Source organism: Gadus chalcogrammus, chromosome 15 (assembly GCF_026213295.1).
Source record: "Gadus chalcogrammus isolate NIFS_2021 chromosome 15, NIFS_Gcha_1.0, whole genome shotgun sequence".
In the NCBI taxonomy this organism is placed as follows: domain Eukaryota; kingdom Metazoa; phylum Chordata; class Actinopteri; order Gadiformes; family Gadidae; genus Gadus; species Gadus chalcogrammus.
In genome coordinates, this window is record NC_079426.1 from 18,703,006 (window position 1) to 18,730,505 (window position 27,500).

At 48.5% G+C, this 27,500-nt stretch overlaps 1 protein-coding gene across 1 annotated transcript in view; it reads left to right on the plus strand.

Annotated features, from left to right (window-relative positions):
- The first annotated feature begins 332 nt into the window (after window positions 1-332).
- LOC130404214 (pecanex-like protein 2) overlaps window positions 333-27,500 on the plus strand; it is a 29,809-nt gene continuing 2,641 nt past the window's right edge. The window contains 38 exon segments of the mRNA XM_056608865.1: window positions 333-397; window positions 399-514; window positions 1,213-1,337; window positions 1,437-1,456; window positions 2,950-3,126; window positions 3,226-3,508; window positions 3,658-3,852; window positions 4,328-4,648; window positions 4,651-4,783; window positions 4,786-4,823; window positions 5,290-5,463; window positions 5,839-5,987; window positions 6,116-6,276; window positions 7,728-7,806; window positions 8,315-8,450; window positions 9,354-9,493; window positions 10,280-10,433; window positions 10,968-11,000; window positions 11,259-11,430; window positions 13,319-13,429; window positions 14,661-14,752; window positions 15,478-15,587; window positions 16,011-16,119; window positions 16,287-16,379; window positions 16,700-16,850; window positions 17,235-17,376; window positions 17,678-17,855; window positions 18,909-19,017; window positions 19,456-19,585; window positions 21,219-21,277; window positions 21,561-21,776; window positions 22,229-22,482; window positions 22,833-23,066; window positions 23,638-23,741; window positions 24,433-24,577; window positions 25,001-25,231; window positions 26,241-26,398; window positions 27,138-27,254. Coding sequence (XP_056464840.1) covers window positions 333-397; window positions 399-514; window positions 1,213-1,337; window positions 1,437-1,456; window positions 2,950-3,126; window positions 3,226-3,508; window positions 3,658-3,852; window positions 4,328-4,648; window positions 4,651-4,783; window positions 4,786-4,823; window positions 5,290-5,463; window positions 5,839-5,987; window positions 6,116-6,276; window positions 7,728-7,806; window positions 8,315-8,450; window positions 9,354-9,493; window positions 10,280-10,433; window positions 10,968-11,000; window positions 11,259-11,430; window positions 13,319-13,429; window positions 14,661-14,752; window positions 15,478-15,587; window positions 16,011-16,119; window positions 16,287-16,379; window positions 16,700-16,850; window positions 17,235-17,376; window positions 17,678-17,855; window positions 18,909-19,017; window positions 19,456-19,585; window positions 21,219-21,277; window positions 21,561-21,776; window positions 22,229-22,482; window positions 22,833-23,066; window positions 23,638-23,741; window positions 24,433-24,577; window positions 25,001-25,231; window positions 26,241-26,398; window positions 27,138-27,254 — 5,414 coding nt within the window.

The window sequence follows — 27,500 nt, forward strand, 5'->3', positions numbered from 1 at the left end:
GAGATCTCTGATATGGGGCAGATTTCTACAATGGAAGCTTTACAGCAGTTGCATGCAACAAACAAATTTGAACCGAATACCTCTGCCCAATTGACCTTCTGCAAATCAAGTCCTACGCATACGAACCAAACTGCAGTTCTGGTAGTGTGGTGATGAGTATCCTCCGGTCCTTGTCTCTCTGTCAGTCTCTCTTATCCGCCTTTCTAAGTTTGTTTGTTCCTGTCTGTATCAGCTTGCCCCATGCTCACCTCCTCGTTGAACCGCTGCCCTTCCTTTCCCTGACGCTCACCAACCGCTCTCTCCTCCGACCACAGCCCTGCCCCCAACCACCTATGGCCCTGAGCATCTACTGCACCTCCATCACACCGGCTTCTTCCGTCCTCATCAAGCTGGCCACTACCCCGGCACGTGATGTTTGCAACCAGGGGGAGGCCGCTGGTGCGAAGCAGTCTCTCGGACCTCAGCAAGGCCCCGGAGAAGAAGAGCAACGCTTCGGACCCCTGCCTGCAAGCCACTATCAGTCCGACAGTACAATAATACATATATTACCGAACTTCTAACTGTCTCTGTAGGAGGTATCCTCTCTCTCTCTGATCTTGCTCAGCTCTTCTATGTTTCTACCTTGATTTTTCTTCTTCCCTTGTATTTTGGGGGAAAGGGTTGCAGGGTGTCTTGTGAAAATGTGTCCTGTGAAGCCCTTTGAGACTTTACCTGTGATTCAAGATGGTACACATTTAATGCGCTGACCACATAATTAAACAGGTGTAGATACGATTTGGGAGTTGTAAAGAGAGAGAGCCGAACAAGATGGTATTGTAAGGTTCTGGTGATAGCTCTCTACTCCCGGCGTCAGAAAGCTGTTTTCAATTGAGATGGACAAACCCTTTCCTTGTTGCTAATTAATTTTAAAAGGCTTTATTAGCAAGATCAAGAATGCAGAGCTTTTATTTTTGTCTTCCTTCCTCACCCTGTTTTGGAATATATTCATATTTTATGTAACTCAAGACCCCGCTATATTGATGTATGGCTGCCATAAAGTCATATTGAATTGTTTCTTTTTGCTCTCCTCTCTCCTCTCTCTCTCTCTCTCTCTCTCTCTCTCTCTCTCTCTCTCTCTCTCTCTCTCTCTCTCTCTCTCTCTCTCTCTCTCTCTCTCTCTCTCTCTCTCTCTCTCTCTCGTCTCTCTCTCATCTCTCTCTCTCTCGACACTCTAATTCAGGAAGAGCAGCACAGTCCCAGACAGTGTTGCCATGACTTTGTTGGTTCGTAACAGGCCCAGCCCAGTGATCCAGGTTACAGTTAAACAGACTGAGACCGACCAGGGACTGATTGGAGTAGTGAGTGGATTATTGACAGATCGATTGGTTCATATTGATTTGTGAAGAACATGTTTACCATTTATGTAAATACTGTGTCTCTGTATTTCCTCTGTTCAGGAATGTCCAAAGTCAGATGAGTGAACGATACAGAGGGTAATGTTGTTTCACATAATTCATGTTTCACAACAAAGAATCCTTTGTATTGTAGACAGAACTGAAAGAGTGAGATTGTGTATTCATAGGTACAATAGGTTTTCTAATAATGTATATGGAATCATTTTTTGTACCCACTGGTGAATAATTGACAAACAACATCCATTGGTCATCGGCCCTTCATAGCAAGTAAACAAAAAGTCAGTCCTTTTAATACAGTCTACAGTTTGATCACAATGACAATGTTGAACCCAGTTTTACAGAGACAGAAATCATTAGTTCTCTTGCACTGAAAACATGCTGGTACATCCCCACTCACTCAGGCTGAAGTTAACCTGATTTGATTCTGCAACTTGGGAAATGATGATGGGCAGCTAGTGAACTACATGCTATTTCTGTCTGGGATTATTCTTGTCTCGTGATCTTCCTTCAGTTCAATGTGATTAATATTTAACCATGCAACACCAGTTGAGAGCAGAAAAATGGGGAGAAAAGAAAATAAGGTTTTCTGAATATTATATGTGGAACATTGAAACTCATAAGAGATTGATGCCAGTGATACTGTAGTGAACGAGACACACAACATAATTGCAGACCTTGGAGTCCCTCAGAACAGCGGGAAACGTATGCGCCAATTACATATAATAAACATATTACACCATGAAATGTATCGAGCTGTCTCAACAAAGCCTAGACTTTAAGCCAAACGATCTCAGTTTAGATTTGACCACAGACCAGGATGTCATTGATTTAATTAAAAGCCATTGATTAACGTGAGTGACAGCTTGAAAGCAGCCTGGGGAAACCGAATCAAATGCAGCGCAGAAGGCCAAAGGCCCGTCTATAACCAGCCAGACTATTAATCCCCTTTTGATTTCTCTTTTGTTGGCATATCGGATTCCACCGACGTTGGCCAATAGAGATCGGTAGTCTGTCTTTCCCTAATGGTCTCATATATAATGTAGTAGAGGGACGACTTCTTCTAACACACCGTAGCCGTAAATCTGCTCAGGGAATCAGCCACACAGCGGCTTGGAAGCTAGCTCCAGTAAACCATGTCTATTAAATGTGTGACCTCATGCCCTTGTGATGAGTCACAGCAAGATCAGCCGTAATATCTCAAGAGTGCCCTGGATATATTGTCCTTGTCCTATCCATGTGGTGCAGTCGAGCAGATATACCCAATGTGTTTTATGGCTGGTAGTTCTACTGATATGGAATAAATGGTATGCTGTTGATTATGTGGAATATGTGGGGATTATTGTGGCTCATGTCCTTTCTGAGAATCCAAGGCACTCTGCATAATCTGGTCTGCATGTAGTGGCGCTTAAGCATTAGCAGAAGAGAATGAAGAACCGATGGAAGTGTTTTTGTATGGAACCTATTAAACGAATTGAAGAAAATAAGGCACACTGCTGAATCTTCCCCCTGTCCCGCCACGCAGGGCGTAATCAGAGCACGGCGGACGACCTACCAGAGGGGCGTGTGCAGCCCGGCCAGGAGCTCTCCCGGAAGAACTGTCCAGCCCCAACCCGGACCAGGCCACCCCTCTGCTGCAGGCCCAGCAGAGGCCCTCTTCCCGGGCTGGGGGGGACGGCACCAGGCCCGGGTCGGCCGCCAGCGCGGAGAAACGGGACGCCTCTTCCAGGACCGGGTGTGGCGGCGGCGGTGGCGGCGGCGGGACAGAGAGGGAGGAGGCGGACATCCAGAGCCCCCTGACCGGCACCGACCGGCTGCTGTCGGAGCGGAGCAGGGCGGCGGAGAAGGAGAGGACGACGGGGACGGAGCCGGAGAAGGGGGGCAATGTGGAGGAGGACGGGGGCGAGAGGGAGGCCGTGGATGAGGGGCTGCCCTCCTCCCACGGCGGCGGCAGCAGCAGCAGCAGCAGCAGCAGCAGCAGTGGCAGCGATGAGGGAGAAAGCGGCGAGGAGAGTGAGGGGCGCAAGGAGCCCTCCGACGCCAACAACAACACGGTGGACGAGCCCCGAGACCACCTGGGGGCTATAGTCGACAGCACTCCCCAGACCCCCTCCGAGGTAGCCTATAGACAACCGTTTGTAGAACGCAACACATAAACGAAGCACTCTTTTTGAACCAGCCAGTGCTGGATATCACCCGACCCCGACCTTTGACCCCTGTAACGCCCGGGGCCTTGATGGCCTTGCTTTCCTGTCCCACCCCGCAGTTCGAGGAAGCGGAGGAGGCCTACTGTTCGGACGAGATCGCCGTGGTGCTGGTGGACAACTCGGGCTCCGGGTCAGAGTCGGCGCCCCTGGACTCCCGCGACACGGTGAAGATCATCATCACCATGAGCTGCGACCCGCACACGGCCGCGCGGCTGGAGGAGAGCGTGAAGCAGAGCATCCTGGAGAGCACGCAGGTAGGAGGGGGCAGGGCCTCCACCTGCACCACCCTCTGGCCCTGCTACTGCGTAGAGGCTCGTAGAGGCAACACCCGAGTTGTTGCGTTGTTGTGGGGTTTATGTTGAGGCTTCCGTGCCTGTTTGGCACAGTTGTTTCCGTTTATGTATAATATTAACAACAAGTGTTACGGCTGTTCCAGCTAGATTGCTCTATGCATGCAGTTAATATTGATTAATTAATGGGTAATGTTTTCCTTTCTTTTGGGGCATTTTTTGTTTATTGAAAAAAAATGAGCTTGATGATACATATATTTAATTTCTCTGTTTGGCCTAAACCAGATAATATTACATTTGAGTGGATATTAATGGATGTGAACGAAAAGAAACATATATTTGAAACATAATAATATATATATATATACAAACATATAAACCTAGACATATAATTCAAAGCTATGACACAACACCAACGGTGGTTGTCCCCTGAGCACAGGCCCAGAAGGAGGCGGGGGAATGCAACATCAGATCCCCGTCATCACCTTCGACTCCCTCGAGGAGGACGGGCAGAGAGCGGACAGGAAGTGGCGGAGTCAACGAGGAGCCTCACCCAGACTCTCCCATCACCGTCCACAGCGAGGAGTTCCACCTGTGCAGGAGACCACCACTCTCTGAGTGTCCCCCCGTGACGGAGGGCCCCCCGGGCCGCCAGCAGAGACCAACCGCCGCCCAGCCTGCGTCTGGGGGAGGCCACGTACAGACAGCTTCAGGCCCGCTGCTGACCAACGACAACAGCTCGTCGGGCGAGGATCTGCACCATCCCACCATGACGACGCGGACCCCCGCGGAGCTCACCGTGGACTCGAGGTCTTCCTGCGGCCTGCCCCCCAGCGCTGGGCCCGCACCTGGCCCGGGGGCAGGACACACGTCCCGGCCATCAGCATGGACAGCGGGAAGACGCCGTGCTGCTGTCGGAGCGGTCGCACAACGCAGTATGTACGGGTGGGGCTGACCGGGAGGTACTGCTTACTGTGGACAGTGTGGGGCGGACTGGTAGGGGTTACTTACTGTGTACAGTGTGGGGCGACGGGGTACTACCGCTTACTGTGTACAGTGTGGTTCTTACTGTGTACAGTGTGGCACTAACTCTGTAGTATGCTTTTATTGTGTAGCATGGCACTTGCAGTGTAGTATCGCTATAACTGTTCAGTACGCTGTTACTGTTTAGTACGTCACTTACTGCACAGTTTGGCACTAACCTTGTTGTCAGTGTGAGACTTACTGGGAGGAACGCTATGACTGTGCAGTATGACACTTACTTTGTACAGTACGGCACTCTGTTAATGTGTCATTTCATGACCCATGCTTTCATCCATTCATCCCTTTGTCCATCCATCCATCCATCCATCCACCCATTCATCCGTTCATCCATTAACCCCTCCCCTTTCTGGCATCCAGACGGTAATGACGAGTTCTAAATCGGACCTGGAGGCCAAGGAAGGCCAGCTCCCCAACGAGTCCCACTTCCTGGAGTTCGTGTCTCTTCTGGGGTCCCTGAGCAGAGAGGGCGGGGCCAGCGCCCAGGAGGAGGAGAGACGCAGCAGAGAGGGGACACACACACTGCGGACCAGGGTGGGCGTCCACGGGGGCGGGGGTAGCAGCTTCTTCTAATCAGCACGCCCATGATTAAAGCGGCATGTATCTTAGAATAAATATTAGGATTGGGAATTCCTCATGTGCTATTTGGTTCACATTATAGGTCGAAGAAGTTAGATGAAATATAATTTTTTGATCACATCCCAATTCGGTTCACATGCTAAGGCTGAGATTACAATTATTTAAATAAGTTGAACTTGATCTAACTGATTCATCGTCCTCCTATAAACACGCAAACATCCATCCTTCATGCGCCGGTGCAGCCTGCAGCTTCCGTTGCAGACTGTGAGTGTGAATCCAAATTTGAAAGGAGTAAGTCCCATGTTTTAATACTTCTTCTCCTTCCCAGAGGATCCCAGTACATCCGCCAAACCAAGCGAGGCCTTTTCTGAGACCAAAGGAGAAAGCCAGCGCAGGAGACCCAACCCCCCCACCAGCCTGGCCACAGACACCCTGCACGCCATCCCCCCCACACGCATCCCCATCGTCTCCCCCGACAGGTAAACACACAGTAGAGCTACGATGACAATGCTGTTAAGAGTTTATATCTAAACTCTAAATAATATGCAGCTTTTTGCAGTGTGTTTCGATGGCTATGCCCAAGGATGGCTTTAATGGAATGAGTTAGTGCCTTATTTGCACCCAGCCCCCAGACGGACCGGGAGAAGGATCCGGACTACGACTCCCTCCCGTCCCAGACCTCCCAGTCGGAGAGCTCCATGCTGCAGGTCATCTGCAGACCGGAGGCCACCAACAAGGAGGACGCGTACACCTTCCACACCGTGCACAGTACGTCTGAGTCCGACCGCTTGTTCCTCTGTGAAGGCATGTTGACATATGGGGCCCGATTTTAAAGGTCGGAAACGCAAGGGAGAAGCGCAAAACGGAATTAGCTCTGTGGGCTGGTCTCTGGCGCTGTTGCTATTATACCGGCGGAAAAAGACTCAAATCTAAAATGGGTTGGTCTGAAGTAGCCTAATTACCTGTAGGTGTGTTTTGGGCGTATCATGCATCAACCAATGAGAGCCCCATCTCCCATCCCCTTTAAGAGCCATTTAGCACATTTGAAACTGACGAGTTGATATTTTGACAGCGCGTTTGCATTCTCCCCTGAGACAGATGTATGACCACATGAATTTCAAAATTCAAATGGCTCAGTTTATGTCCAAATAATATGGCCTAATTCACACATGGATAGCGTTTTCTTCTACAACTTCTGAAACACTGAGTCGTCATATACATTTCGGCAAAGAAAACTTTACACACATATGTGCTAAAAGAAGATTTTGTTTTGGAAGGCTGGGATATACTTTGCTCGTTTATTATTGTTATTATTATTATTTTAACGCATGGCATAGCCTATTGCAGTGTTCATTCATGCAGCCCCTATGGATTTTTTTTCCACAATCCACATGCTATTTCTATGCAGTTTCACGTATATGAACAATCTTTGACATCATGATATTTAAATTAGGCTAATTGTTTGCATGTTTGTGCTGTTTATAGCCTACGTGTGTTCAAGCTTTTGTTACAGTTCCGAACTGCCTAGGCATGTCAAAATAGCAAAACCAACTGCGCTATCCGCTAGTGCACTTAGACCAAGTATTCTTCGGTCAGTTGCGCAATTGCAAAATTGATCTGTAAGAGAGCTATATGTATCTTTTGCGCCGGAACACACCTCTGCTTTCGCCGACACGCCTCGCAGGGCGCAAGTTTAGTGGCGCGAGTTTGCTGTGGGGGAAAATCTTCTTTGCGCCGGCTGCAAACTAGCAACGATGAATGCGTCGGTGTAGAAAGTCAATTGTGCTGGGTGCAAGATAGGGCCCATGGTCTGTTTAGAGAACATAACAGGTCTTGTTGGAGATTGTTTGGTTGATTTTCTTGAGTTCATTCATCTCTGTTTTGGTTGAGATATGAAGCTCTATTTATATCCTTGTTCTATTTCTGTCCTAACCTGGCCGTCAAGAATGCAACAACACATTATTAGCATAAAGAGTTTAAAAATACTCAAATCATTGATCATCTTCTTTTGTGTCAGTTTTGTACTTTGGTGTCAGTTTGCTTTGAGCTGCATGAAACATAATAAGCTCTGTTTATGTGTGTATGCGTGTGTGTGTGTGTGTGGTGTGTGTGTGTGTGTGTGTGTGTGTGTGTGTGTGTGTGTGTGTGTGTGTGTGTGTGTGTGTGTGTGTGTGTGTGTGTGTGTGTGTGTGTGTGTGTGTGTGTGTGTGTGTTACCAGGGGACCGGCCCCGTAAGCTCTATGCAGAGAGGGCCCTCAACCTGCCCCTCGGGGCGGAGCTCATCACCGGCAATATGTGGTACTGCTGGAGCGTCGACCTCCTTCTTCCTCCTCCTTCTTCCTCCTTATCCTTCAAATCCTCCTCTTCCTTCTCCTCATCTTCCTCCTTCTCCCTCCCCCTTCTCCTCCTTATCCTTCAACTCCACCGCTTCTATTTATCCTCCTCCTCCTCCTCCTCCTCCTCCTCCTCCTCCTCCTCCTCCTCCTCCTCCTCCCTCCTCCACTGCGTATTACACAGCACTCTCCTTCCTTCTCCCCCTGCTCCCTTTCCTGACCATTTCCTTTATTTAATAAAAAATGTTTATGCCACCTGAACTGAGTTTAATTATCTGCCTGTTATTATATTCTGTTACCTCAATCCAGCACATGAATTTGCATGAATAAATATTTGCATAATATTTTTTAATACTGTATTCTGTGGACTTTATACCAATATTCAACACACCAATGCGTGTGTGTGTTTATCTGTGTGTGCGTGATTCTGATTGCATGTGTGTGTTGGTTTGTGTGTGTGTGTGGGGGTCCAGTGACCTGCTATCGACCTCTTCAAACTCCGAGGGTCAGGACGGCCTAGTGGGGGGCCACATGGAGGGCCCGTTCCAGCGACGCATCATCCCTGCACACCGACTACGACCCCGCAGAACCCACCCAGAGATCTTCCAGGTACCGACCCCCCCACATAAAACTCTTGTGGCGGGCTGTTCTGAGTCTCCTCTCCCCTTTACTGGATCTATCTTTGGTGTTGTGATGTGCTTTGCATTTTCCCCCTGTTTTTCCCCTCTGTTTGCCCTTTCTTTTATCCCGGGCTGGACTCTACTCTGTCGTGTTATAATTTGGTTTGTTATGTCCTTTTTCTCTTCTCTTATCTCATCATGGCTTTGCTCCTATTTTTCTCCTCTCTTCCTCTCCTGTCCGTTCCTTAGCTATATATCATCTCCCCTCTCCTGTCCTCTCGCTGTATTTCCTCTCCTCTGCTCTCTTGTTTCCTCTTCTCTCCTCCTCTCGTGTAACCGAGAGCCAGAGAGCAGTTGGCTTCGATGGCAACTATTTAAATGGTATTGATGCAAATCAGTGGTGCGCAATCACCTCACTCTATCACTGTAATGAACTGTCCCTTCTCATGCTCCGCGGATACAGGCTCCAGAGCCATTTTCTTTGGACATAGCAGAGTCACAGTTTAGCTGCAATGAAGCGAACAGCACTGGCCTGAGTCAGGCGGGATCCTAACCCCCTTACACTGTTTCGCACAACTAACGATTGAAATCAGGCTTCAAACAACAGTATGCTTAGACATTTGTGAATCAAAGCGGCTTTGCCGGCCTCACTTTAAGTCATGATAACTCTGGAGGATTCTGACAAATGTATCTTAATGTTGATAATTTCTTTAATAGGCAGAGACTCTTATTTGTGTGAGCAACACTTTGTGTGTGAAACACCATGTGTTTTTGTGTGTGTGTGTGTGTGTGTGTTGTGTGTGTGTGTGTGTGTGTGTGTGTGGTGTGTGTGTGTGTGTGTGTGTGTGTGTGTGTGTGTGTGTGTGTGCGTATGTGTGTGTCCTGCCAGGAGGAGGACTCTCTGGACGAGTCTTCAGAAACATCCACGCAAGAGAGACCGACCAGGAAGCTGTACTACAAGCTCAGACTGTTTCCTGGGAAGTGGGTCAACATCCTGTACGACCGACTGACCCTGCTCGCGCTGTTGGACAGGTGTGTGTGTGTGTGTGTGTGATTGTGTGTGTGGGTGGGTGCGTGTGTGTGTGTGTGCGTGCACGCGCGTGTGTCTGTGTGTGCGTGTGTGTGTGCGTGCATGCATGCGTGTTTGTGTGTATGCATGTGCGAGTGAGTGTGTGTGACGCAGTGATAATATTGAGCCGCAACTATCGACCATTTATATCCATTCATCATTCAGTCTACAATGAGACGTAAATAATGGCAAATGCCCATCAAGCCTCGGGCCAAGGGAAGTTTAGAATGTCCTCGCTTTGTCTGACAAGCAGCCAAGAGGAGAAAAACTAAATTATTGATTTCATCAAACAGGAAAATTATTTCAAATATTGAACATTTCTGCAGCGCTAGGCAAGGAATGTTAGGTATTTGTAATTTGATTATTGACATAAACAATCATTTATACATTGATTATTATGTGTGTGTGTGTGTGTGTGTGTGTGTGTGTGTGTGTGTGTGTGTGTGTGTGTGTGTGTGTGTGTGTGTGTGTGTGTGTGTGTGTGTGTGTGTTTGTGTGTGTGTGTGTGTGTGTGTGTGTGTGTGTGTGTGTGTGTGTGTGTGTGTGTGTGTGTGTGTGTGTGTGTGTGTGTGTGTGTGTGTTGGTGTGTTTGCATGCACATATTTGCATTTCTGCAGATGTAAGCAGCAAACGTTCTGTTTTTTTCTTAAATGGATTCTTAACATCAACAATTAATTGATCTATCAAAATAATGTGTTGATTAATGGATTAACCCCATCGCTATCCCCCCACACCACTGCTGGTCGTAGGAACCAGGAAGTTCTGGAGAACCTGGTGGCCATCTTCATGGGCTTCCTGGTGTCATTCCTGGGCTTCCTGCTCTTGAACCGGGGCTGCTTCCAAGACTTCTGGGTATTCCAGTTCTGTCTGGTCATCGCCAGCTGCCAGTACTCTTTACTCAAGGTGAGGAGACCACTTCATAGTTCTGCCCTGCTGAGCTCCATCTCTGACTCCCTCCCTGCAGTGTTGGTGGATTGGGCCAGATATCCCTTCTAATCTGGCAACCCTGGCTGCAGCGCACTGCACCCAGGAATGCAAAATTCGGTGGGATATCCGGCCCAACCTGGCAACACTGCCTCCCAACACTCTCTTAGGAGACCATCACCTCATGGACTGCGGTGATCATTTCCTCATCTCCCCTCGGTTGTAAATTCGGCAACTATAGAAGGCGACAGCATCCCTACACCGTACTGCTGACTCTCAGCAGCTGATTCAGCCTTTGCTGCTGGAATCTTTTTTGCGGCACAACGATAATCGCTCAAGGGATTCTAATAAAACTCTGCATCGAGCGTTGCCATTAGTGATGGTCGACGCAGCACTGCCATCTGTTGTGAAATCCCTGTCTGGTGTGGCTCGCGCTCATTGGTTGTGAATGAGTTATTTTCAGGTTAAGTGGGGATTCATAATCTGTGTGTCTCTGTCTGTTGTCCTTTTCAGAGTGTTCAACCCGACGCGGCCTCGCCCACGCATGTGAGTTGGTCTGTGCTGGGGAAGTGATTGGCATCACATGTCTCTTTAGGTCACACGGATCTCTGTTATGTAATCATGTATGGGATTGAAAATATACTGTATGTGATATGTCTGTGTTCTGTGTTGTCCATGCACAATCATGGGCATGTTTGTGTTTGTGTGTGTCTATGTGTGCGTGCGTTGTTTTTTGTGTTTGTGTTTGTGTCTGCCTGTGCGTCTATCTTTACACGTGCGCGTCTATATGTGTGTGGTCTCCAGGGCCACAACCAGCTGGTGGCCTACAGCCGGGCGGCCTACTTCTGCCTGTTCTGCTCTCTGATCTGGCTGCTGGAGCAGGTGCTGCAGACCAAGGACCTGCCCGTCTCTACGCTATACGGGGTCACCATCGCCTGCCACGACGCCCTGCACCTCCTCAGAGACCTGCTCCTGGGTACGGTCAGCCACCGTGGAGAACGCGTGTGTGTGTGTGCGCCTGTGTGTGCGTGTGTGTTTGTGTCTGTGTGTGTGTCTTTGTGTTTGTGTGCACGCATGTTTGCGTGTGTTTGTGTGTTTGCGTGTCTTTGTGTTTGTGTGCATGCATGTGTGTGTGTGTGTGTGTGTGTATATGTGTGTTTGCGTGAAACCTGTGAACACAGACGCCCATGTGACAATCGACGTCCAGCTTTGTTATGATGTATTCATGGTTGGAGAGGAGATATATTGGATGCAATTCAGAGGTTAACAAGGGATTTGATCTATTGATATATCAATGACACCAGGGCCCCGTTTCCCGATAACGATGGATCCACGCTCGTACGATCATTCTCACGATGGATCTTGCGATCCATCGTCAATTTCTTTGGAGCGTTTCCCGAAACTCCTCTTAACGTGAACGCGCATTCGCTGCACTCACGACGTCGTAGGATTGTAACTGTCTACTGACACGGTGCTGAAATGGGCTCCGTAGGAGGGGGAGACGCAGGAATGTCGCAGGAAAATTGTGTTAAAAAGGGTTAAAATATATCCCCATCAAGGACAACAGCAGAGTATCCTACGAAAAAAATAGACTGCAATTATATGAATGCTAAAGACATTAAAACACAATTGATTAGGCTTAAACCGACATATATCAGTCCTAATCCTGAATGCACTGTGCGTTTCACGGCATTTTCCCCCCTTAAATAATTCCTCTTCACACCTGTGAATAACCCGGGAGACGTCCATGATGAGGAATACAACGAAGCCCACCGTCTGGCCCGGTGCATCGTTGAGCGCACGATCGGGAGGTGGAAGTGGCGCTTTAGATGCCTTCACAAGTCAGGCGGAGGGCTCCAGTTTTCTCCGGCCAAGTCATGCGCCGTGATATGTGTGACGGCTATGTTGCACAACATTGCAGCTAAGGCTGGGGTGGCATTGCTTGAACCGGAGGACGTTGAGGACGATGACGATGAGGAAGATCGGTGTGAGGACGGCCTCCCTCATAGCTACGCGGCTGGTTTTCATGCGCGTCGAATAGTGATTGAGACTTTTTTTTAACCCCCTCCACCCTCCCACATGTCACTAAACATTCCCGTCAACGTGACCAATCCCCACCATATCCCAGCCTTTTGCCTGCTCCTTTGCTTGTTTTTTTATAATTTATTATATTTCTTTATTTTTATTTTATTTCATTTTGTACATTATTTTATGCTACGTTTTATGAGTAGCCTATGTCAGTCTGCACAAATCCCCCCACTTTCTCTCACACATTTTGAGTGCCCTGCCTGCGCAAACATTTTCTGGACTGTCCCGTTTTATTTTGGCCATTTTAACATCTTTGTTAATAAATTAATTCATAATCTTTATTAATTACCAAACTAAGAACATAAAGGCGCAATGCGTTTTAATAAAACGCATCCAATAGACGGAATGTCCGATGGTGTCGCCACTGAGGCTATAGCTGACGATGCTCTTAGCGTCCTACGAGTACCTACGAGCACCCCTGGAGTACTCGTTAGCTACGAGCGTTTTCAAGACGTTCGTTCCCCACGATGCTTTCGGGAAACGCGGTGAAAACTCTACGATGCCCTTTCGACGCACTTCACGATCCACTTAGGCTAACGACGCTTTCGGGAAACGGGGCCCTGGACCATTTTCCCATAGATGTCGTCGTAGGAAAAGCACAGGTGTCACTCATAACACTAATTATGGGCCTCCTCTTTTGGTGTGAGGCGACGCCCTCTTTTCAACCTATCACGACCCTTCTGTGAAACGGGCACTGTCTGTGAAACACTGGTCAGCTTCCGGATGCTTTCCACCACAGACAACAAGGCCTCACTGATCTCCGCTCTGTCCCCCAGGGATCACCTACTGCTTCCCCATCACCTTCCTGGTGGGCCTGCTGCCCCAGGTCAACACCTTCACCATCTACCTGCTGGAGCAGATCGACATGCACTTCTTCGGAGGAACAGGTGAGCCCCGCTCATCATGTGACCAATCACATCGCTTTAACCCACCTTTCACACCTGTGTATTTAGACCACAGAATGGTTGAATACTTCATTCTGATCGATATCATTCCACGGGTGTGCATTCTTTTCGATAACCGGACGTCTCCGCCTTTTAAACGTTTCAAGTCATTGCGCTACAAACTAACAGTAACAGCAACGGCCATGTAGAGCCATTGACTGGATGTTTCCATGACAACGCACAACATTAGGCTGAAAGGGCCGCAGAAGAGTTTCATTATAGCTGAGGAATTCGATAAAAAAATCTTAAGTGTTTGCTGAATGTACCGAAATACGATACATTCACTTATCTGTGGGGAGCAGGCTCTGCTTTGCCTCGGCAGTGTCTCCGACCCCATCATACAAGATTTACTTATAACAGGTCTCTTTTACATATTGAATGGGTATATCCATATTTATACAACGGGGGACCTAAATCCAGCGATCTGATTGGTTCCCAACTGTTGCATAATGAGCGTATACATAACTGCTATGACGCCCGATCATTTTGTGAAAGTTTGCATATCACTCCGCGCCTGGAAGTAGAAACAGTTACAAAGTAAAACATATGTTGGATGATGGAGAGGGTGTAAATGTTGTTACTCCGGGAGTGAGCAAGGCGATGGAGAGACTAACGAAAGCTTAGGCACACGGCGAGTGAACTGCTCCATAGGATAAATTGCCGGCGAACCGCTCTAGCGGAGCCTTCTCTCGGAGGGACGCTAAAGTGTGTTGCATAGCGACCGTCGATGCATAGCGGCAGCCAGGAGGGACTACTTTTTTGTATTCTTTAATAAAACGGCTATTTTGACTTTCTTGGTTTCTTTTTAAATGTAGTGTGTCTATGACTTTCGTTTCGCCATAACAGTAACCATTGTATAAAAGCAATAGATCACTTCAGTCAGTGGCATGTGCTCGTTATACCACTGTGAAGGGGGTCGCCGGCCCTCCGCTGCGCGTCGGGGCCAGACAACGCCCCTTAACAGTGGTATAATGAGCATATACCACAGCCTGGCGTGATCTATTGCTTAAATATATTATCGATATTTATTTAAAGCATATTTTTGTTGTCAGTGTTAAAAAGGGACTTTTCGTTGCATGCTGCCTCTTGGCAGCATTCGTCAAGGTTACATAAGAAACATATACACACTATATATTAAATCAGACGGTGTTCTGTGTTTCTTTGTGTTCCCCAGCTGCCACAGGCCTCCACTCTGCAATATACAGTATCCTACGCAGTCTGGTAGCGCTGTCACTGCTCTATGGATTCTGCTTCGGAGCCCTCAAGGTAAGAAACTAATAGAGTTGCTGTTGAATGAGCCAGGGCTCTATAAGTCTCCCATCTCCTCTCCTCTCCTATCCTCTCCTATCCTCTCCTCTCCACTCATCACCTCTCCTCCTGCTTCTCTCTGTCCTCTCCCTTCCCCCTCCCCCTATCTTCTCTCCGCACCCCTCTCTACTCTCTCCTCTTCTCTACTCTCTCCTCTGTCCTCTTCTCTTCCCTCTCCCCTCTCTCCTCCGGTCCACTCTCCCCTCTGCATGTTGAATCTGTGTGTGCAGCCTGGGCTGCAGGCTGTACTGGGGACAGAGAGGAGAATGGAGGCTCTGTTATAAATAGCCTGCGAGCCACTTTACCGACTGATGGAGGGAAGAAAGCGAGGGCTGTGACAGTGCTGTTATTCGTCCTTACTAAATGACTAGGAAGAGGCAGCAGCCTGGGGCGTGTGTGTGCGTGTGTTTGTGTGTGTGTTTGTGTGTGTGTGTTTGTGTTTGTGTGTGATTGTGGGGGTGTGGTGTTAACTGACAAGCACCAACAGGAAGGGCAGGATCACAGGATGATAATTATAGATACACAGTCCTACACGTCTTGCTTTACAAGAATTATAGGGAGATGATATTACACACAGGTGATATCTGGAACAGACTAATGTTTGCACAATTTGTATTACTAAAAATATTCAGTGGTACATGGTGATTGTGTGCATGTGTTTGTGTGTTTGTGTGTGTTTTCAGGAGCCATGGGATGAGCAGCACACCCCTGCTCTGTTCTCTGGATTCTGTGGCCTCCTGGTGGTGTTCTCGTACCATCTGAGCAGACAGAGCAGCAACCCCTCCACCTTACTGTAAGTACCACCAACAAGACAGGAACACACAACAATTCTGTGGAATTTTGTTTTGATTTTACTGTGACAATACTCTCTCTCTCTCTCTCTCTCTCTCTCTCTCTCTCTCTCTCTCTCTTTCTCTCTCTCTCTCTCTATATATATATATATATATATATATATATATATATATATATTGCTGTGTAAGTTCAATATAATATCTTTGTTTCATGAAAGAAACAATTTCATAAACAAGTATATTTAATTCTTTCTCGTCATCAAAGTGACTCGTCATCAATTCTTTCGATTAGAATTGATGACGAGTCACACCCATTGCAAGTCTGCGTTTTGTGTATGCGCGTGTGGAAAGAGGAAAGAGCGATTTTAGGATAGGCAGACATTCAAGTATAAAACATGTGGACGTTTCATCACTGTGGTTTCCAGATCGCTGATCAAGTCAAAGCTAGTTCCGGGGCTGGTGGACAACGAGGAAGATGAAGAGGTGGAGTCACACACCAAAGACCCCCTGCCGGAAAAGCTGCAGAACTCGATGGTTAATATGCTATGGAAATGTGTAGAAACAGTGGTCCAAAACTGTATTTGAATGACTAACCAAAAGACAGACCAAATAAAGGTTTTAATGCATACAAATAATGAGCCAGGGATGAATGATTGGCACTCTGTAATCGTTGATCAAGTGTTTTCTCCTGTGGTCTTCAGAAAGAGATCCTCATGTCAGACATCGTGGTCTGCTCCGTGGCCTACATCCTGACCTTTGCCCTCACCGCCAGCACGGTCTTCCTCTCCCTGAAGGTGAACTTCCTGCCTTCATCCCTCACTGCTTTACCTTTATAGCGGACATTGGCAGGGTCACGTGACTACTTGGCCCTGAGGAAGACTACTGTTATTACAGAGTTATGAAACGTAACAGACGTGCATACATAGACACAAACACAAAAAACGATTCGTAACCTAAAAAACAACTTGGATGCCCAACAGACAAGATGAACTCCCACTAGAATATCGAGCTGAGCACTCACACCTTGTCCCTCGTCACAGAATAACGTATTCATCCGTGTTACCATTGAAAATCATCACATGGTTGACTCTAGCGTTGTTTCTGTGGCCCGCAGCCCTTTGTGACCATCGTGCTGTACGCGCTGGCCGGGACGGTGGGGCTGGTCACCCACTACCTCATCCCCCAGCTGAGGAAGCACCACCCCTGGCTGTGGCTGTCCCACCCTGTCCTCAAGACCAAGGAGTTCCACCAGTTTGAGCCCAGAGGTCAGCCGGCAGCAGGGGACGCCATGACACTCACATGACCTTCACTACACGCTCCGCCAGAGCCGCCATCACACACTGATCTGACGGTGGTTCAGGCATTTAGCTATTTTGTTGCCGATAAGAAAAAAACGTTCTCTTTCAAAACTCGAAATATAAAACCTAGAAACTTGTAAATATGGTGAACAGGTCAGAATCATTGCTTCTAACATACTTGCTACCTAAATCAGGTCAAATATCATTCATGGCTATTAAGGATAAATAATGATAATATAATAGACAAAAATAAAATGATATAATTAGCCTGTTGTTGTTGACAACAACTCTCATTGAGAAGGACAACAAAGTGCAGTGACTAGTGATGCTCAGGGTCTCTGCTCCCCCCAGAGGACGCGGTGCTGATGTGGTTCGAGCGGTTGTACGTGGGCCTGCTGTGCTTCGAGAAGTACGTGGTGTACCCTGCCATCGTGCTGAGCGCCCTCACCAACGACGGCTTCTCCCTCAGCCACCGCAAGAGGCTGGGCATCCAGTGAGTGGGAAGGAACAGAAACACACACACATGCACACATGCACACATGCACGCACAAGCGCACACATGAGGTATGTTTTTGGTAACGTTTGCTTATAAACGACGAGAGTTGGGAGTGTGAGTGTGTGTGTCCGTGTGTTTGTGTGTGTGTGCCTGTGTGTGTGTGTGGGCGTGTGTGTGTGTGTGTGCTACTGTCTGACCGTGTGTGTGCTGCTGTCCGACCAATGTGTGTGTGTGTGTGCTGCTGTCTGACCGTGTGGTGTGTGTGCTGCTTTCTGACCATGTGTGTTCCCCTCCCCAGCGGCGATGTCCTCCTCACCACGGTGGCCGGGCTGAAGCTCCTGCGCTCGTCCTTCTGCGACCCCAGCTTCCAGTTCCTCACCCTCCTCTTCACGCTCATCTTCTTCCACTTCGACTGCCCACGCGCCTCCGAGAGCTTCCTGCTCGACTTCTTCCTCATGTCCATCATCTTCCACAAGGTGCGGGCTGGGAGGGGCTGGGTCGAAGGGCTGGTTTCACAATATGTTTAATCGGGACATGTACTGGGACATGTACTGGGACATGTACTGGGACATGTTCTGGGACATGTACTGGGACATGTACTGGGACATGTACTGGGATGTGGGTTGTTTTGAATTGGCAAATCAAATCCACAATTCTACTGCAAAGTATAGGAATTTTATTGAATTTATATAGATATTTTATTTTAAAATCTATATACAATCAAAACAGATTTTCAGCACTTAGTAGTTTTTCCCTCAGAACCATTTAAAACATACATTTTAGGGACAATCTCACTCAAAAAATGTATAAGATCAGTCCGGTCAAGTCTGGCAGAGATACGACCAGAAAATATAAATATATGAAAAAGTGAAATATGGAAACTGATCTAATAATATTTTGTGCATTAGAGGGAACGTCTCTTATCTCCCCTCCAAAGAGGACAAAACATTGAAACAGGCAAATACTTATCATAAAACACCACCTTCACGCGTGTGTGTGTCCTACAACCCCCCCACTGGGGACAGAGGAATGCACTGTTCACCGTTTAGCTGCTGTTTTATATATGCTTACACGGTGCAACGTTTTCCCCGTGGACTCTTCGCTCCACGTGTGAGGAGGAGAGGACTGAGAGGTGGTGGAGGCGGTGTGTGTGTGTGTGTGTGTGTGTGTGTGTGTGTGTGTGTGTGTGTGTGTGTGTGTGTGTGTGTGTGTGTGTGTGTGTGTGTGTGTGGAGAGGACTGAAAGGTGATGGAGGCGGTGTGTTTGCGTGGTGTGTGTGTGTGTGTGTGTGTGTGAGGAGAGGACTGAGAGGTGGTGGAGGCGGTGTGTGTGTGTGTGTGTGTGTGAGGAGAGGACTGAGAGGTGGTGGAGGCGGTGTGTGTGTGTGTGTGTGTGTGTGTGTGTGTGTGTGTGTGTGTGTGTGTGTGTGTGTGTGTGTGTGTGTGTGTGTGTGTGTGTATGTGTGAGGAGAGGACTGAGAGGTGGTGTTAGATGGCTGACGGTGTCTGTGTGTGTCTGTGTGTGTCCAGATGCGGGAGCTGCTCCTTAAGCTGCACTTCATCCTGGTGTACATCGCCCCCTGGCAGATCGCATGGGGCAGCGCCTTCCACGCCTTCGCCCAGCCCTTCGCCGTGCCCCGTATCCTTCCTACGACCTGTTGGTGTGTGCGTGTGTGTGTCTGTGTATGTGTGTGTGTGTATCTGGTGTGTGTGTGTTGTTTTCTGGTGCCCATATGTGTTTGTGTGATAGGTCTGTGCGTGTGTTTGAAATTGTTGGTTATCCGTTGACTTAATCTTTGTAGGTGTGTGTGTCTGTGTGTTATTTCCTAGTACCCAAATGTGTGTGTTTCTTTGCGTGTGTGTGTGTGTTTGCTTGTGTGTGGTGTGTGCACAAGGTAACCGTCAATCTCTCAATTGTAACCATAGCAACCATCCGGGTTGAGTCAGGCTGAGCTACTCGTGGCCACCGCACAGGAGTGAACTAGCCCCTAGGGTGGGGAGGCGATGGTAACAACACACACCAGAGCCTCTATCGTACGCTCTGACCCTTGTGAGCTTCCTTTACCCCGCCACCCAGACTCCGCCATGTTGCTGCTGCAGACACTCCTGACCACCATCTTCTACACGCCCCTCTCCCCCTTCCTGGGCAGCGCCATCTTCATCTCCTCCTACCCCCGGCCCGTCAAGTTCTGGGAGCGTAACTACAAGTAATTTCCCCCCGGCACACGACACGACGCGACACAACCGTCAGTGTGTTCAGACCGCCGTGCTGCGCTCAAGGCGCTACTGTCTGTCCTGTCGACGTGCGTGTTGTGGTCGTTTTGGTTTTCCCTGCCTGGTCGCAGCAAGGGGGTCACACATTACATCACAAGGAGCACCCCCCAACAAGGGTGCAACAAAAGACGTTTAGTCCCGAAGCACGCACGCGAAGTGAACGGCTGCGTTCCAAATTGTCATGCGGTTGTCTGATCGCCATGTTGGCTGATGATCTGTTGTAGGTGATCAGCTCCTCCCCAGACCCATATCTTGCTGCCTCGTTGGCTGTAAGGTGTCGTTTCTGTTTTGGCTGGTCCCCACACCTTTCAAACCACAGGGTTTGCGGATGCCCTGAGGTCACGGCGTTGGATCAGATCACACTTTAGGAGCATCGCCGACAGCGAGCTGCCTCTGAGCTGTGGCTTCTGGCTGCAGTTTCTAAAGATTGTCAGCGAGCGGAAAAGATCAGGCTGGAATCGTGTCGTGTGAACTCAGCATAAGGGGGAATGGGGCGCCCTGTGTTAATGTGTGCTTGGATGGAAAAGAGGGAGAGGAAGGGAGAGGGGTGATGGGGAGTTTGAAGATAAAGAAACACGAGTAGTGGAAATAGCATGAAAAGCACTGACATGAGATTTAAAGACTGTTGTCCCTTTCCCTCTCTTTCTTACTCTCTCTCTGTTCCTCTCTCTCTCTCTCTCTCTCTCTCTCTCTCTCTCTCTCTCTCTCCTCTCTCTCTCTCTCTCTCTCTCTCTCTCTTTCTCTCTGTTGGAGGGAACCACACACTCACACACTACTCTGAACCCTTTCAAACCCACCACATTCCCTTTACTTATTCATGGACAATAACTGAAGTCTCTCCACTCTCCCACTCTAAGGACCAGTCCCTCCCAGTCCTCCGGCATTAGCTCGGTTCATGTTCATGTTATGTTGCGTATGAGAAACACAACATGACGCGTGAAAACTCCCAACAAGAGCAGCCTGTGTTTGTATTTACAACATGTTATCCAACACACCAACACAGACTATTAATCATGTTATTTTTCTACTATGGGAATTCAGGAAGTTAGTGCAAAATCATTGTCACTCCGCGCCAGAAAGGCATGCTGATCCCCTTTGATGTCTCTTGGCACGTGTTGCAGTATTTACAGAGTAATGCAGTGTTCACTGAACTGTTTTGGCCTCAACAGTGTTTTGGTATTTGAACCCAGCAGCAGCTAGTGCCAAAACCACGAGACAGCACTAGCGCTGCCAAGTCCCAACAAAATGGGCGCTTTGTTTTCAGTTCCTTAGGAGCATATTAAGCATATTTAGTTTCTTAATACTGCTCAAACTCTGACTGGAAGAAACCGTGTTAATATAACGTCGGTCTGCTGCTTCTAATTTTAGGTTTTTTGGTTTGTAATTTTCTCTATTTTTAGATCAATTGCAGCAGAAAACCTACTTTGTACTTAATTGTTTTTTTCATTTTGAATCTTCGCCTGTACTGGCCCCTGATCCCATTGCTCTGGAAGGATTCTGTGATTCTGTTTGTGACTTTGTTGTCCAGTATAATAAAGTGACTCCTCTCCCCATCTTCCCCTGCAGCACCAAGCGCATCGACAACTCCAACAGCCGGCTGGTGTCCCAGGTGGATAAGGAGACAGGTACTATACACACACGTGCACTCTGGGTCACCCTTGGACGTCAGATCCGTACATTATATAACCATATGCACCATTTTATTTGTAATGAAAAAATATATATAGATATTGTAGCAAGCAAATATTGTCCATGCTCTCCCAAACAAAAACAAAAACAAAAATAAAATAATATATTATATATATGTATATATTTCTTTATTTTAATAAAAAAGACGAAGTAAATAAACTCTAGGTTGGCCTCCGTGGTGATGTGAGCCCTGTCTGAACCGTTGTCCGTGCCTCCCAGGCTGTGACGACAACAACCTGAACTCCATCTTCTACGAGTACCTGACACGCTCCCTGCAGCACTCGCTGTGCGGGGACCTGCTGCTGGGCCGCTGGGGGAACTGCAGCGCGGGGGACTGCTTCATCCTGGCCTCCGACTACCTTAACGCCCTGGTGCACCTCATCGAGATCGGCAACGGCCTGGTCACCTTCCAGCTGCGGGGCCTGGAGTTCAGAGGTGAGGGCTGGTCACACTGGGGACGGGCAGCGGCAGCAATCATCTCGCCGTGTGATAGGACATCTGTGTCTGAGGACCAATGCCATATGCACTGGGATTACGATTTCTGTCATACAATGTAACATTTTTGTTGAATACTTTCTGGCCTTCAATAAAAATGTGCTTCTCATTGCTGTTCAGCATTCCACAGAGCCGTTTTCTTTTTTTAAATAAACGACAATTGACGACAGGCAAATACAGTATAGCGCCCTCTGTAGAACGTAACCATTATTTAACATCCTATAAGATAACATTGACATTTCTTGCTTAAATTAGTATTTCAGTTTATTTTGTCATTAATTGCAGAAGGAAAGAATCACGATTACCCCCATGTATCGATTGTTTCCCCCATTTCTCATATAGAAAATGATTGACCAAACTTCTATAATGACCCCCCCCCCCCCCCCCCTCAGGGACGTACTGCCAGCAGCGGGAGGTGGAGGCCATCACGGAGGGTGTGGAGGAGGACGAGGCGTGCTGCTGCTGCGAGCCGGGCCACCTGCCCCACGTGCTGTCGTGCAACGCGGCCTTCAACCTGCGCTGGCTGGCCTGGGAGGTGACGGCCACCAAGTACCTGCTGGAGGGCTACAGCATCAGCGAGAACAACGCCGCCACCATGCTGCAGGTGTACGACCTGCGCAAGCTGCTCGTCACCTACTATCTCAAGGTAGCGGCCGTGCCGGGGGCTGGGGGGGCTGTGTGGGGGCTGGGGGTCTGTGTGGGTGCTGGGGGTCTGTGTGGGTGCTGGGGGTCTGTGTGGGGGCTGGGGGTGTGTGTGGGGGCTGGGAGTTTTGAGTGGGGGCTGGGGGTGTGTGTGGGAGCTGGGGGTGTGAGTGGGGGCTGGGGGTGTCTGGGGGGGCTGGGGGTCTATGGGGGGGCTTTCACTCCTATCAATCACACTCTCTCTCTCTCTCTCTCTCTCTCTCTCTCTCTCTCCTCTCTCTCTCTCTCTCTCTCTCTCTCTCTCTCTCTCTCTCTCTCTCTCTCTGACTCTCTCTCCCCTCTCGCCCGCTGCAGTGCATCATCTACTTCCTGGCCCAGTCCCCTAAGCTGCAGGGCTGGCTGCAGGACTCCAGCCTGCAGGAGGCGCTGCAGTCCTACACCAAGTGGCACCACATTGAGCGCGACCCGCAGGTGTTCAGCGTGAAGATCGACGAGGACTACGTGCACTGCCTGCAGGGGGTGACGCGCGCCAGCTTCTGCAACGTGCACCTGGAGTGGCTCCAGTACTGCGCCGGCAAGATGGAGACGGTAGGCAGGGAGCAGGGGCCGGGGGGAGGGGGGTGCTGGGGGGAGGTGGCGCTCATGATGGTAGTGATGATGATGATATGGGTTTGTGTGCATGGTGGATAACATGCATGGGTTTTATTTACAACAGCTCCTCAAAAGATTGAATATTACTCTTCAAAGTTAAGTCCAAATTGCGTGTGTGTGTGTGTGTGTGTGTGTGTGTGTGTGTGTGTGTGTGTGTGTGTGTGTGTGTGTGTGTGTGTGTGTGTGGGTGGGTGGTGCATGTATTTGTGTGTACGTGTGTGTGTGTGTGTTTATGTTGGTGGTGTCTTGCGTGTGCGCGTGTGTATGAGTGTGTGTGTGTGTGTGTGTGTGTGTGTGTGTGTGTGTGTGTGTGTGTGTGTGTGTGTGTGTGTGTGCGTGTGCGTGTGTGTGTGTGTGTGTGTGCGTGTGCGTATGAGTGTGTGTGTGTGTGTGTGTGTGTGTGTGTGTGTGTGTGTGTGTGTGTGTGTGTGTGTGTGTGTGTGTGTGTGTGTGAGTGTGTGTGTGTGTGTGTGTGTGTCTGTCTGTGTGCCTGGGTGCGTGTGTCCAGCCTGTGCCCAGTGATGAGGACTCCGCCCTGGTGACCTTGGCCTACGCTCTGTCGGTGTTGGGCAGGAGGTCTCTGGGCACCGCCTCACACAACATGTCCAACAGGTAACGCCTAACCCTCATGTTATTACATTCCCTCCTGCTCTTCTTTAGCTTCATGTATAAAACATTTGGTCATATGGTATACGTAATGTTTAATTGCTGCATGGTGAAACCGTGACATTAATTGTTTTATATTTTGTTTTATTGTCTTAAAAGCAAATATCACCAAAAAGGCATTCATCTGATTACTATTAACATTTGGACCAGAAGTATTCCTTCCATGGTTTTCGGAGGTGATCTATTGTGGTCAGGGTGTCTCATCCCATGCCGTTACAGAGCGTCTCCACTAGAAGGCACTAAAGCCAAGCCTTACAGACTGTCCACATTGTGTTCCACTACAGATCGTTCTTGATTCAAAAAGAAAACTGCAATCCCTTATGTTAGATAATATATAACATAAGGGATTGCAGTTTTCTTTTTGAATCTTTTTTTCATGTATTATATACATGATATTGTATATCTAGTCCTCTTATCTATACGTAAATACAGTATACATAGTCCTCTTCTCTAGATATATATAGTATATCTACCCCTCATCTCTATATATACAGTTTATAGTATATCTAGTCTTCTTCTCTGTATATAAATATAGTATCTATTCCTCTTCTCTATCTATAAATTCTGTATGTCTTGCCTCTCTCTATAAATAAATACAGTATCCATAATGCTCTCCTCTGTCTCTGCCCCCCCCCAGCCTGGAGTCCTTCCTGTACGGCTTCAACACGCTGTTCAAGGGGGACTTCCGCATCGCCACTAAGGACGAGTGGGTGTTTGCCGACATGGACCTGCTGCAGAAGGTGGTGGCGCCGGCCGTCAGGATGAGCCTCAAACTACACCAGGTAGCAGAGCGTGCCTGACCAGGGACTTTATTTTATTTAATGTGTGCAGATCTTTTAAATTTAATGTACACACATGGATGGTATGCGAAAAAGGAAGTGCCGAAAAAAGGGTACCAACTAATTTGTTTCGGCGCCACCAAATGAAAAGATTAGTCGAAAATGTTGGTGTTGAGCCCAGCCGGGATAGCGACCACACATCCTGCGAGTCTGAGACGTTTCCCTGGTTACCGTCAATGCAGCACAACACTGTATTTGAACCAAATTAACAAAATAATACATGTACGCCATGTACGATTGTATAGTTTGTATCATTGTATCATATGTATCGTTTGGTTCTTTGCTGGGTATACGTGACCCGTCTCGCCTGGGATCCCACTCCTACTCCTGATCATGGCGTGCCCCCCCCCCCCCCCTTCCCCCCAGGACCACTTCACCTGCCTGGAGGAGACGGAGGAGGCGTCGGTGCTGTACGACGCCATCACCACCTACCGCAGCAGCCTGGTGATCTGCCACGAGAGCGACCCGGCGTGGCGCGAGGCAGTGCTGTCCAGCCGCGACACGCTGCTCACGCTGCGCCACATGATGGACGAGGGCGCCGACGAGTACAAGGTCATCATGCTGTACAAGCGTCACCTCAGCTTCAAGGTCATCAAGGTGAGCCCGGTCGTCCGTCCCCTGATACTGAGGGAAAGGCTTGTGGCTCCCCCGATTGGTTCTGGGATTTCGTCTCGCATGTCAATCATAGGTGTGGAATCCAACGCTCCTCAGTGGCGGAGACACATAGGGAGGGAGGAGAGAGGGAGGGACTCTTTTTGGGTTGTCACATCTCAAATGTCCTGTATAGCAACTTTAAGCATTAATATAAACCTAGAGTTATAAACCTAGAATTGAAGTTACCCGAGCTGTGTGTGTGTGTGTGTGTGTGTTGGTGTGTGTGCGTGTGTGTGTGTGTGTGTGTGTGTGTGTGTGTGTGTGTGTGTGTGTGTGTGTGTGTGTGTGTGTGTGTGTGTGTGTGTGTGTGTGTGTGTGTGTGTGTGTGTGTGTCTGTGTGGATTCAGAAAAAAAGGAAGACTCAGTCACCAGATTCCACAGTGATGTGTTACATGTCCTTGCTTTTTATTCAGTTCTGAAAGTGTTCAGATTAATTTATTGATTTACCAAACATTTTCGGCAGCAGTATGTTTGTGTCCATGCCTGTACTGGATGTTGTGTCTGTATAATGATGGAGGGGCTGCCCGTTGTGTGGCATTACTGATAAAGCTGATGAGCAGACAGCCTGTTGAATCATTGAACATGCAGGTCTCTCTGATTTGACCACACCAGAGGGGGGTGCTTGTGAGTCATCGCTGAGGAGACGATGGTTATGGAATTATTCTATTATATATCTATATACGACAAGACTGTGGTGAAGGAGAAGTTAAAAAAACTTAAGGAGTTCAGAAAGTACAAATATAGCATGACGTTAACTGACCACGTTAACAAGTGGTTACCAATGAACACATTTTTATTAAAATTGTCTTAATTTTAATAAAAGTAAGAATTTTGGGTCACAACTCCCCAACCTCCCCTTTTTGGGGACTCTCCACCCCTCTCCTCTCCTTTCCTCTCTCCTCTCCTCTTCACCCCCTCTCCTCCCCTCCCCCCCCCCCCTCCCCCCCTATAGATCAACAAGGAGTGTGTGCGTGGCCTGTGGGCGGGACAGCAGCAGGAGCTGGTCTTCCTGCGAAACAGGAACCCAGAGAGAGGAAGCATCCAGAACTCCAAGCAGGCACTGAGGAACATGGTGAACTCGTCCTGCGACCAGCCCCTGGGCTACCCCATGTAGGTGCAGCCACCACCTCACCCCCCGCAACCCCCACATGAGCAGGGAGAAACTGGGCACACGTCACAGGGATCGGATAGAACGCAGTATGGTACACATCATGTTGGGCATTATGGTGAAAAGATTGGTTCGTTTTAATGTCTCTATTTTGAAGACGCAATTGAGGCATAACCTGTACAACATTCATGGCAACCACAATGATTGACGTGGTTTTAAAAAAAACCTTTCCATTCAATGGTATCCATGTGCTTGCCCAGTCGAGATCATCTTAGGTTTGTTAACATTAAGAAGAACAACAGGAATTTTGCACATTTTAACTGGAATTAAAGTTTAATAGTGGAAGGATATAACGTCAAATTGTGATTTTTATACGTTTTCTCAATTCCATATGGTATTGCATGTATGGTTCATAACAGCACAGAGACCCTGTCTTTCGGGCGACGCGCTGCTCAGGAGGTAGAGCAGGTTGACTGGTACGGGGGTGTCCCTGATCAAGGCGCCTCACCCTTACTGCTCCCGACGAGCTGGCTGTCGCCTCACATGGCTGACACCGCGGTCTGTGTGTGAATGTATGCATGAAGGGGTGAAGGTCAGGCAATGACGTGAAGCACTTTGAGTGGCCACTGGTTAGGAAAGCGCTGTATAAATGCAGCCCAGTGACCATTGACCAGTGAATGTCTCTCAGTGCAGTGGGGATACGTTACAGCGTGGCTGATGTCTAAAGATCTCCTGTCTCAGGTATGTGTCGCCGCTGACCACGTCGTACGCAGGCACCCACCGCACGCTGCGCACCATCGGCGGAGGGGCCCTCACCATGGACGCCATCCGCTCCTGGCTCTGCTCCAAGTGGCTCCGGTCAGTCCCACCTCTTATCATCATATTCATCACAATCAGTCTGTTCTCCTGTTCTCCATACTTCCTGGTAACCACCCCCCTTGTTATCCCTCTTTCCTAAATAACATCCACACACTATGTTTAATGTATGTGTCTGTGTGTGTGTTTAGCGCATTAGTAACACAAGCACACTCCCGTCAGCTCTTAGGAGATGATCTTTGCCTTCCCATTAGAACACTGCGCTAATCCTCCTGATTGTCCTTGAGT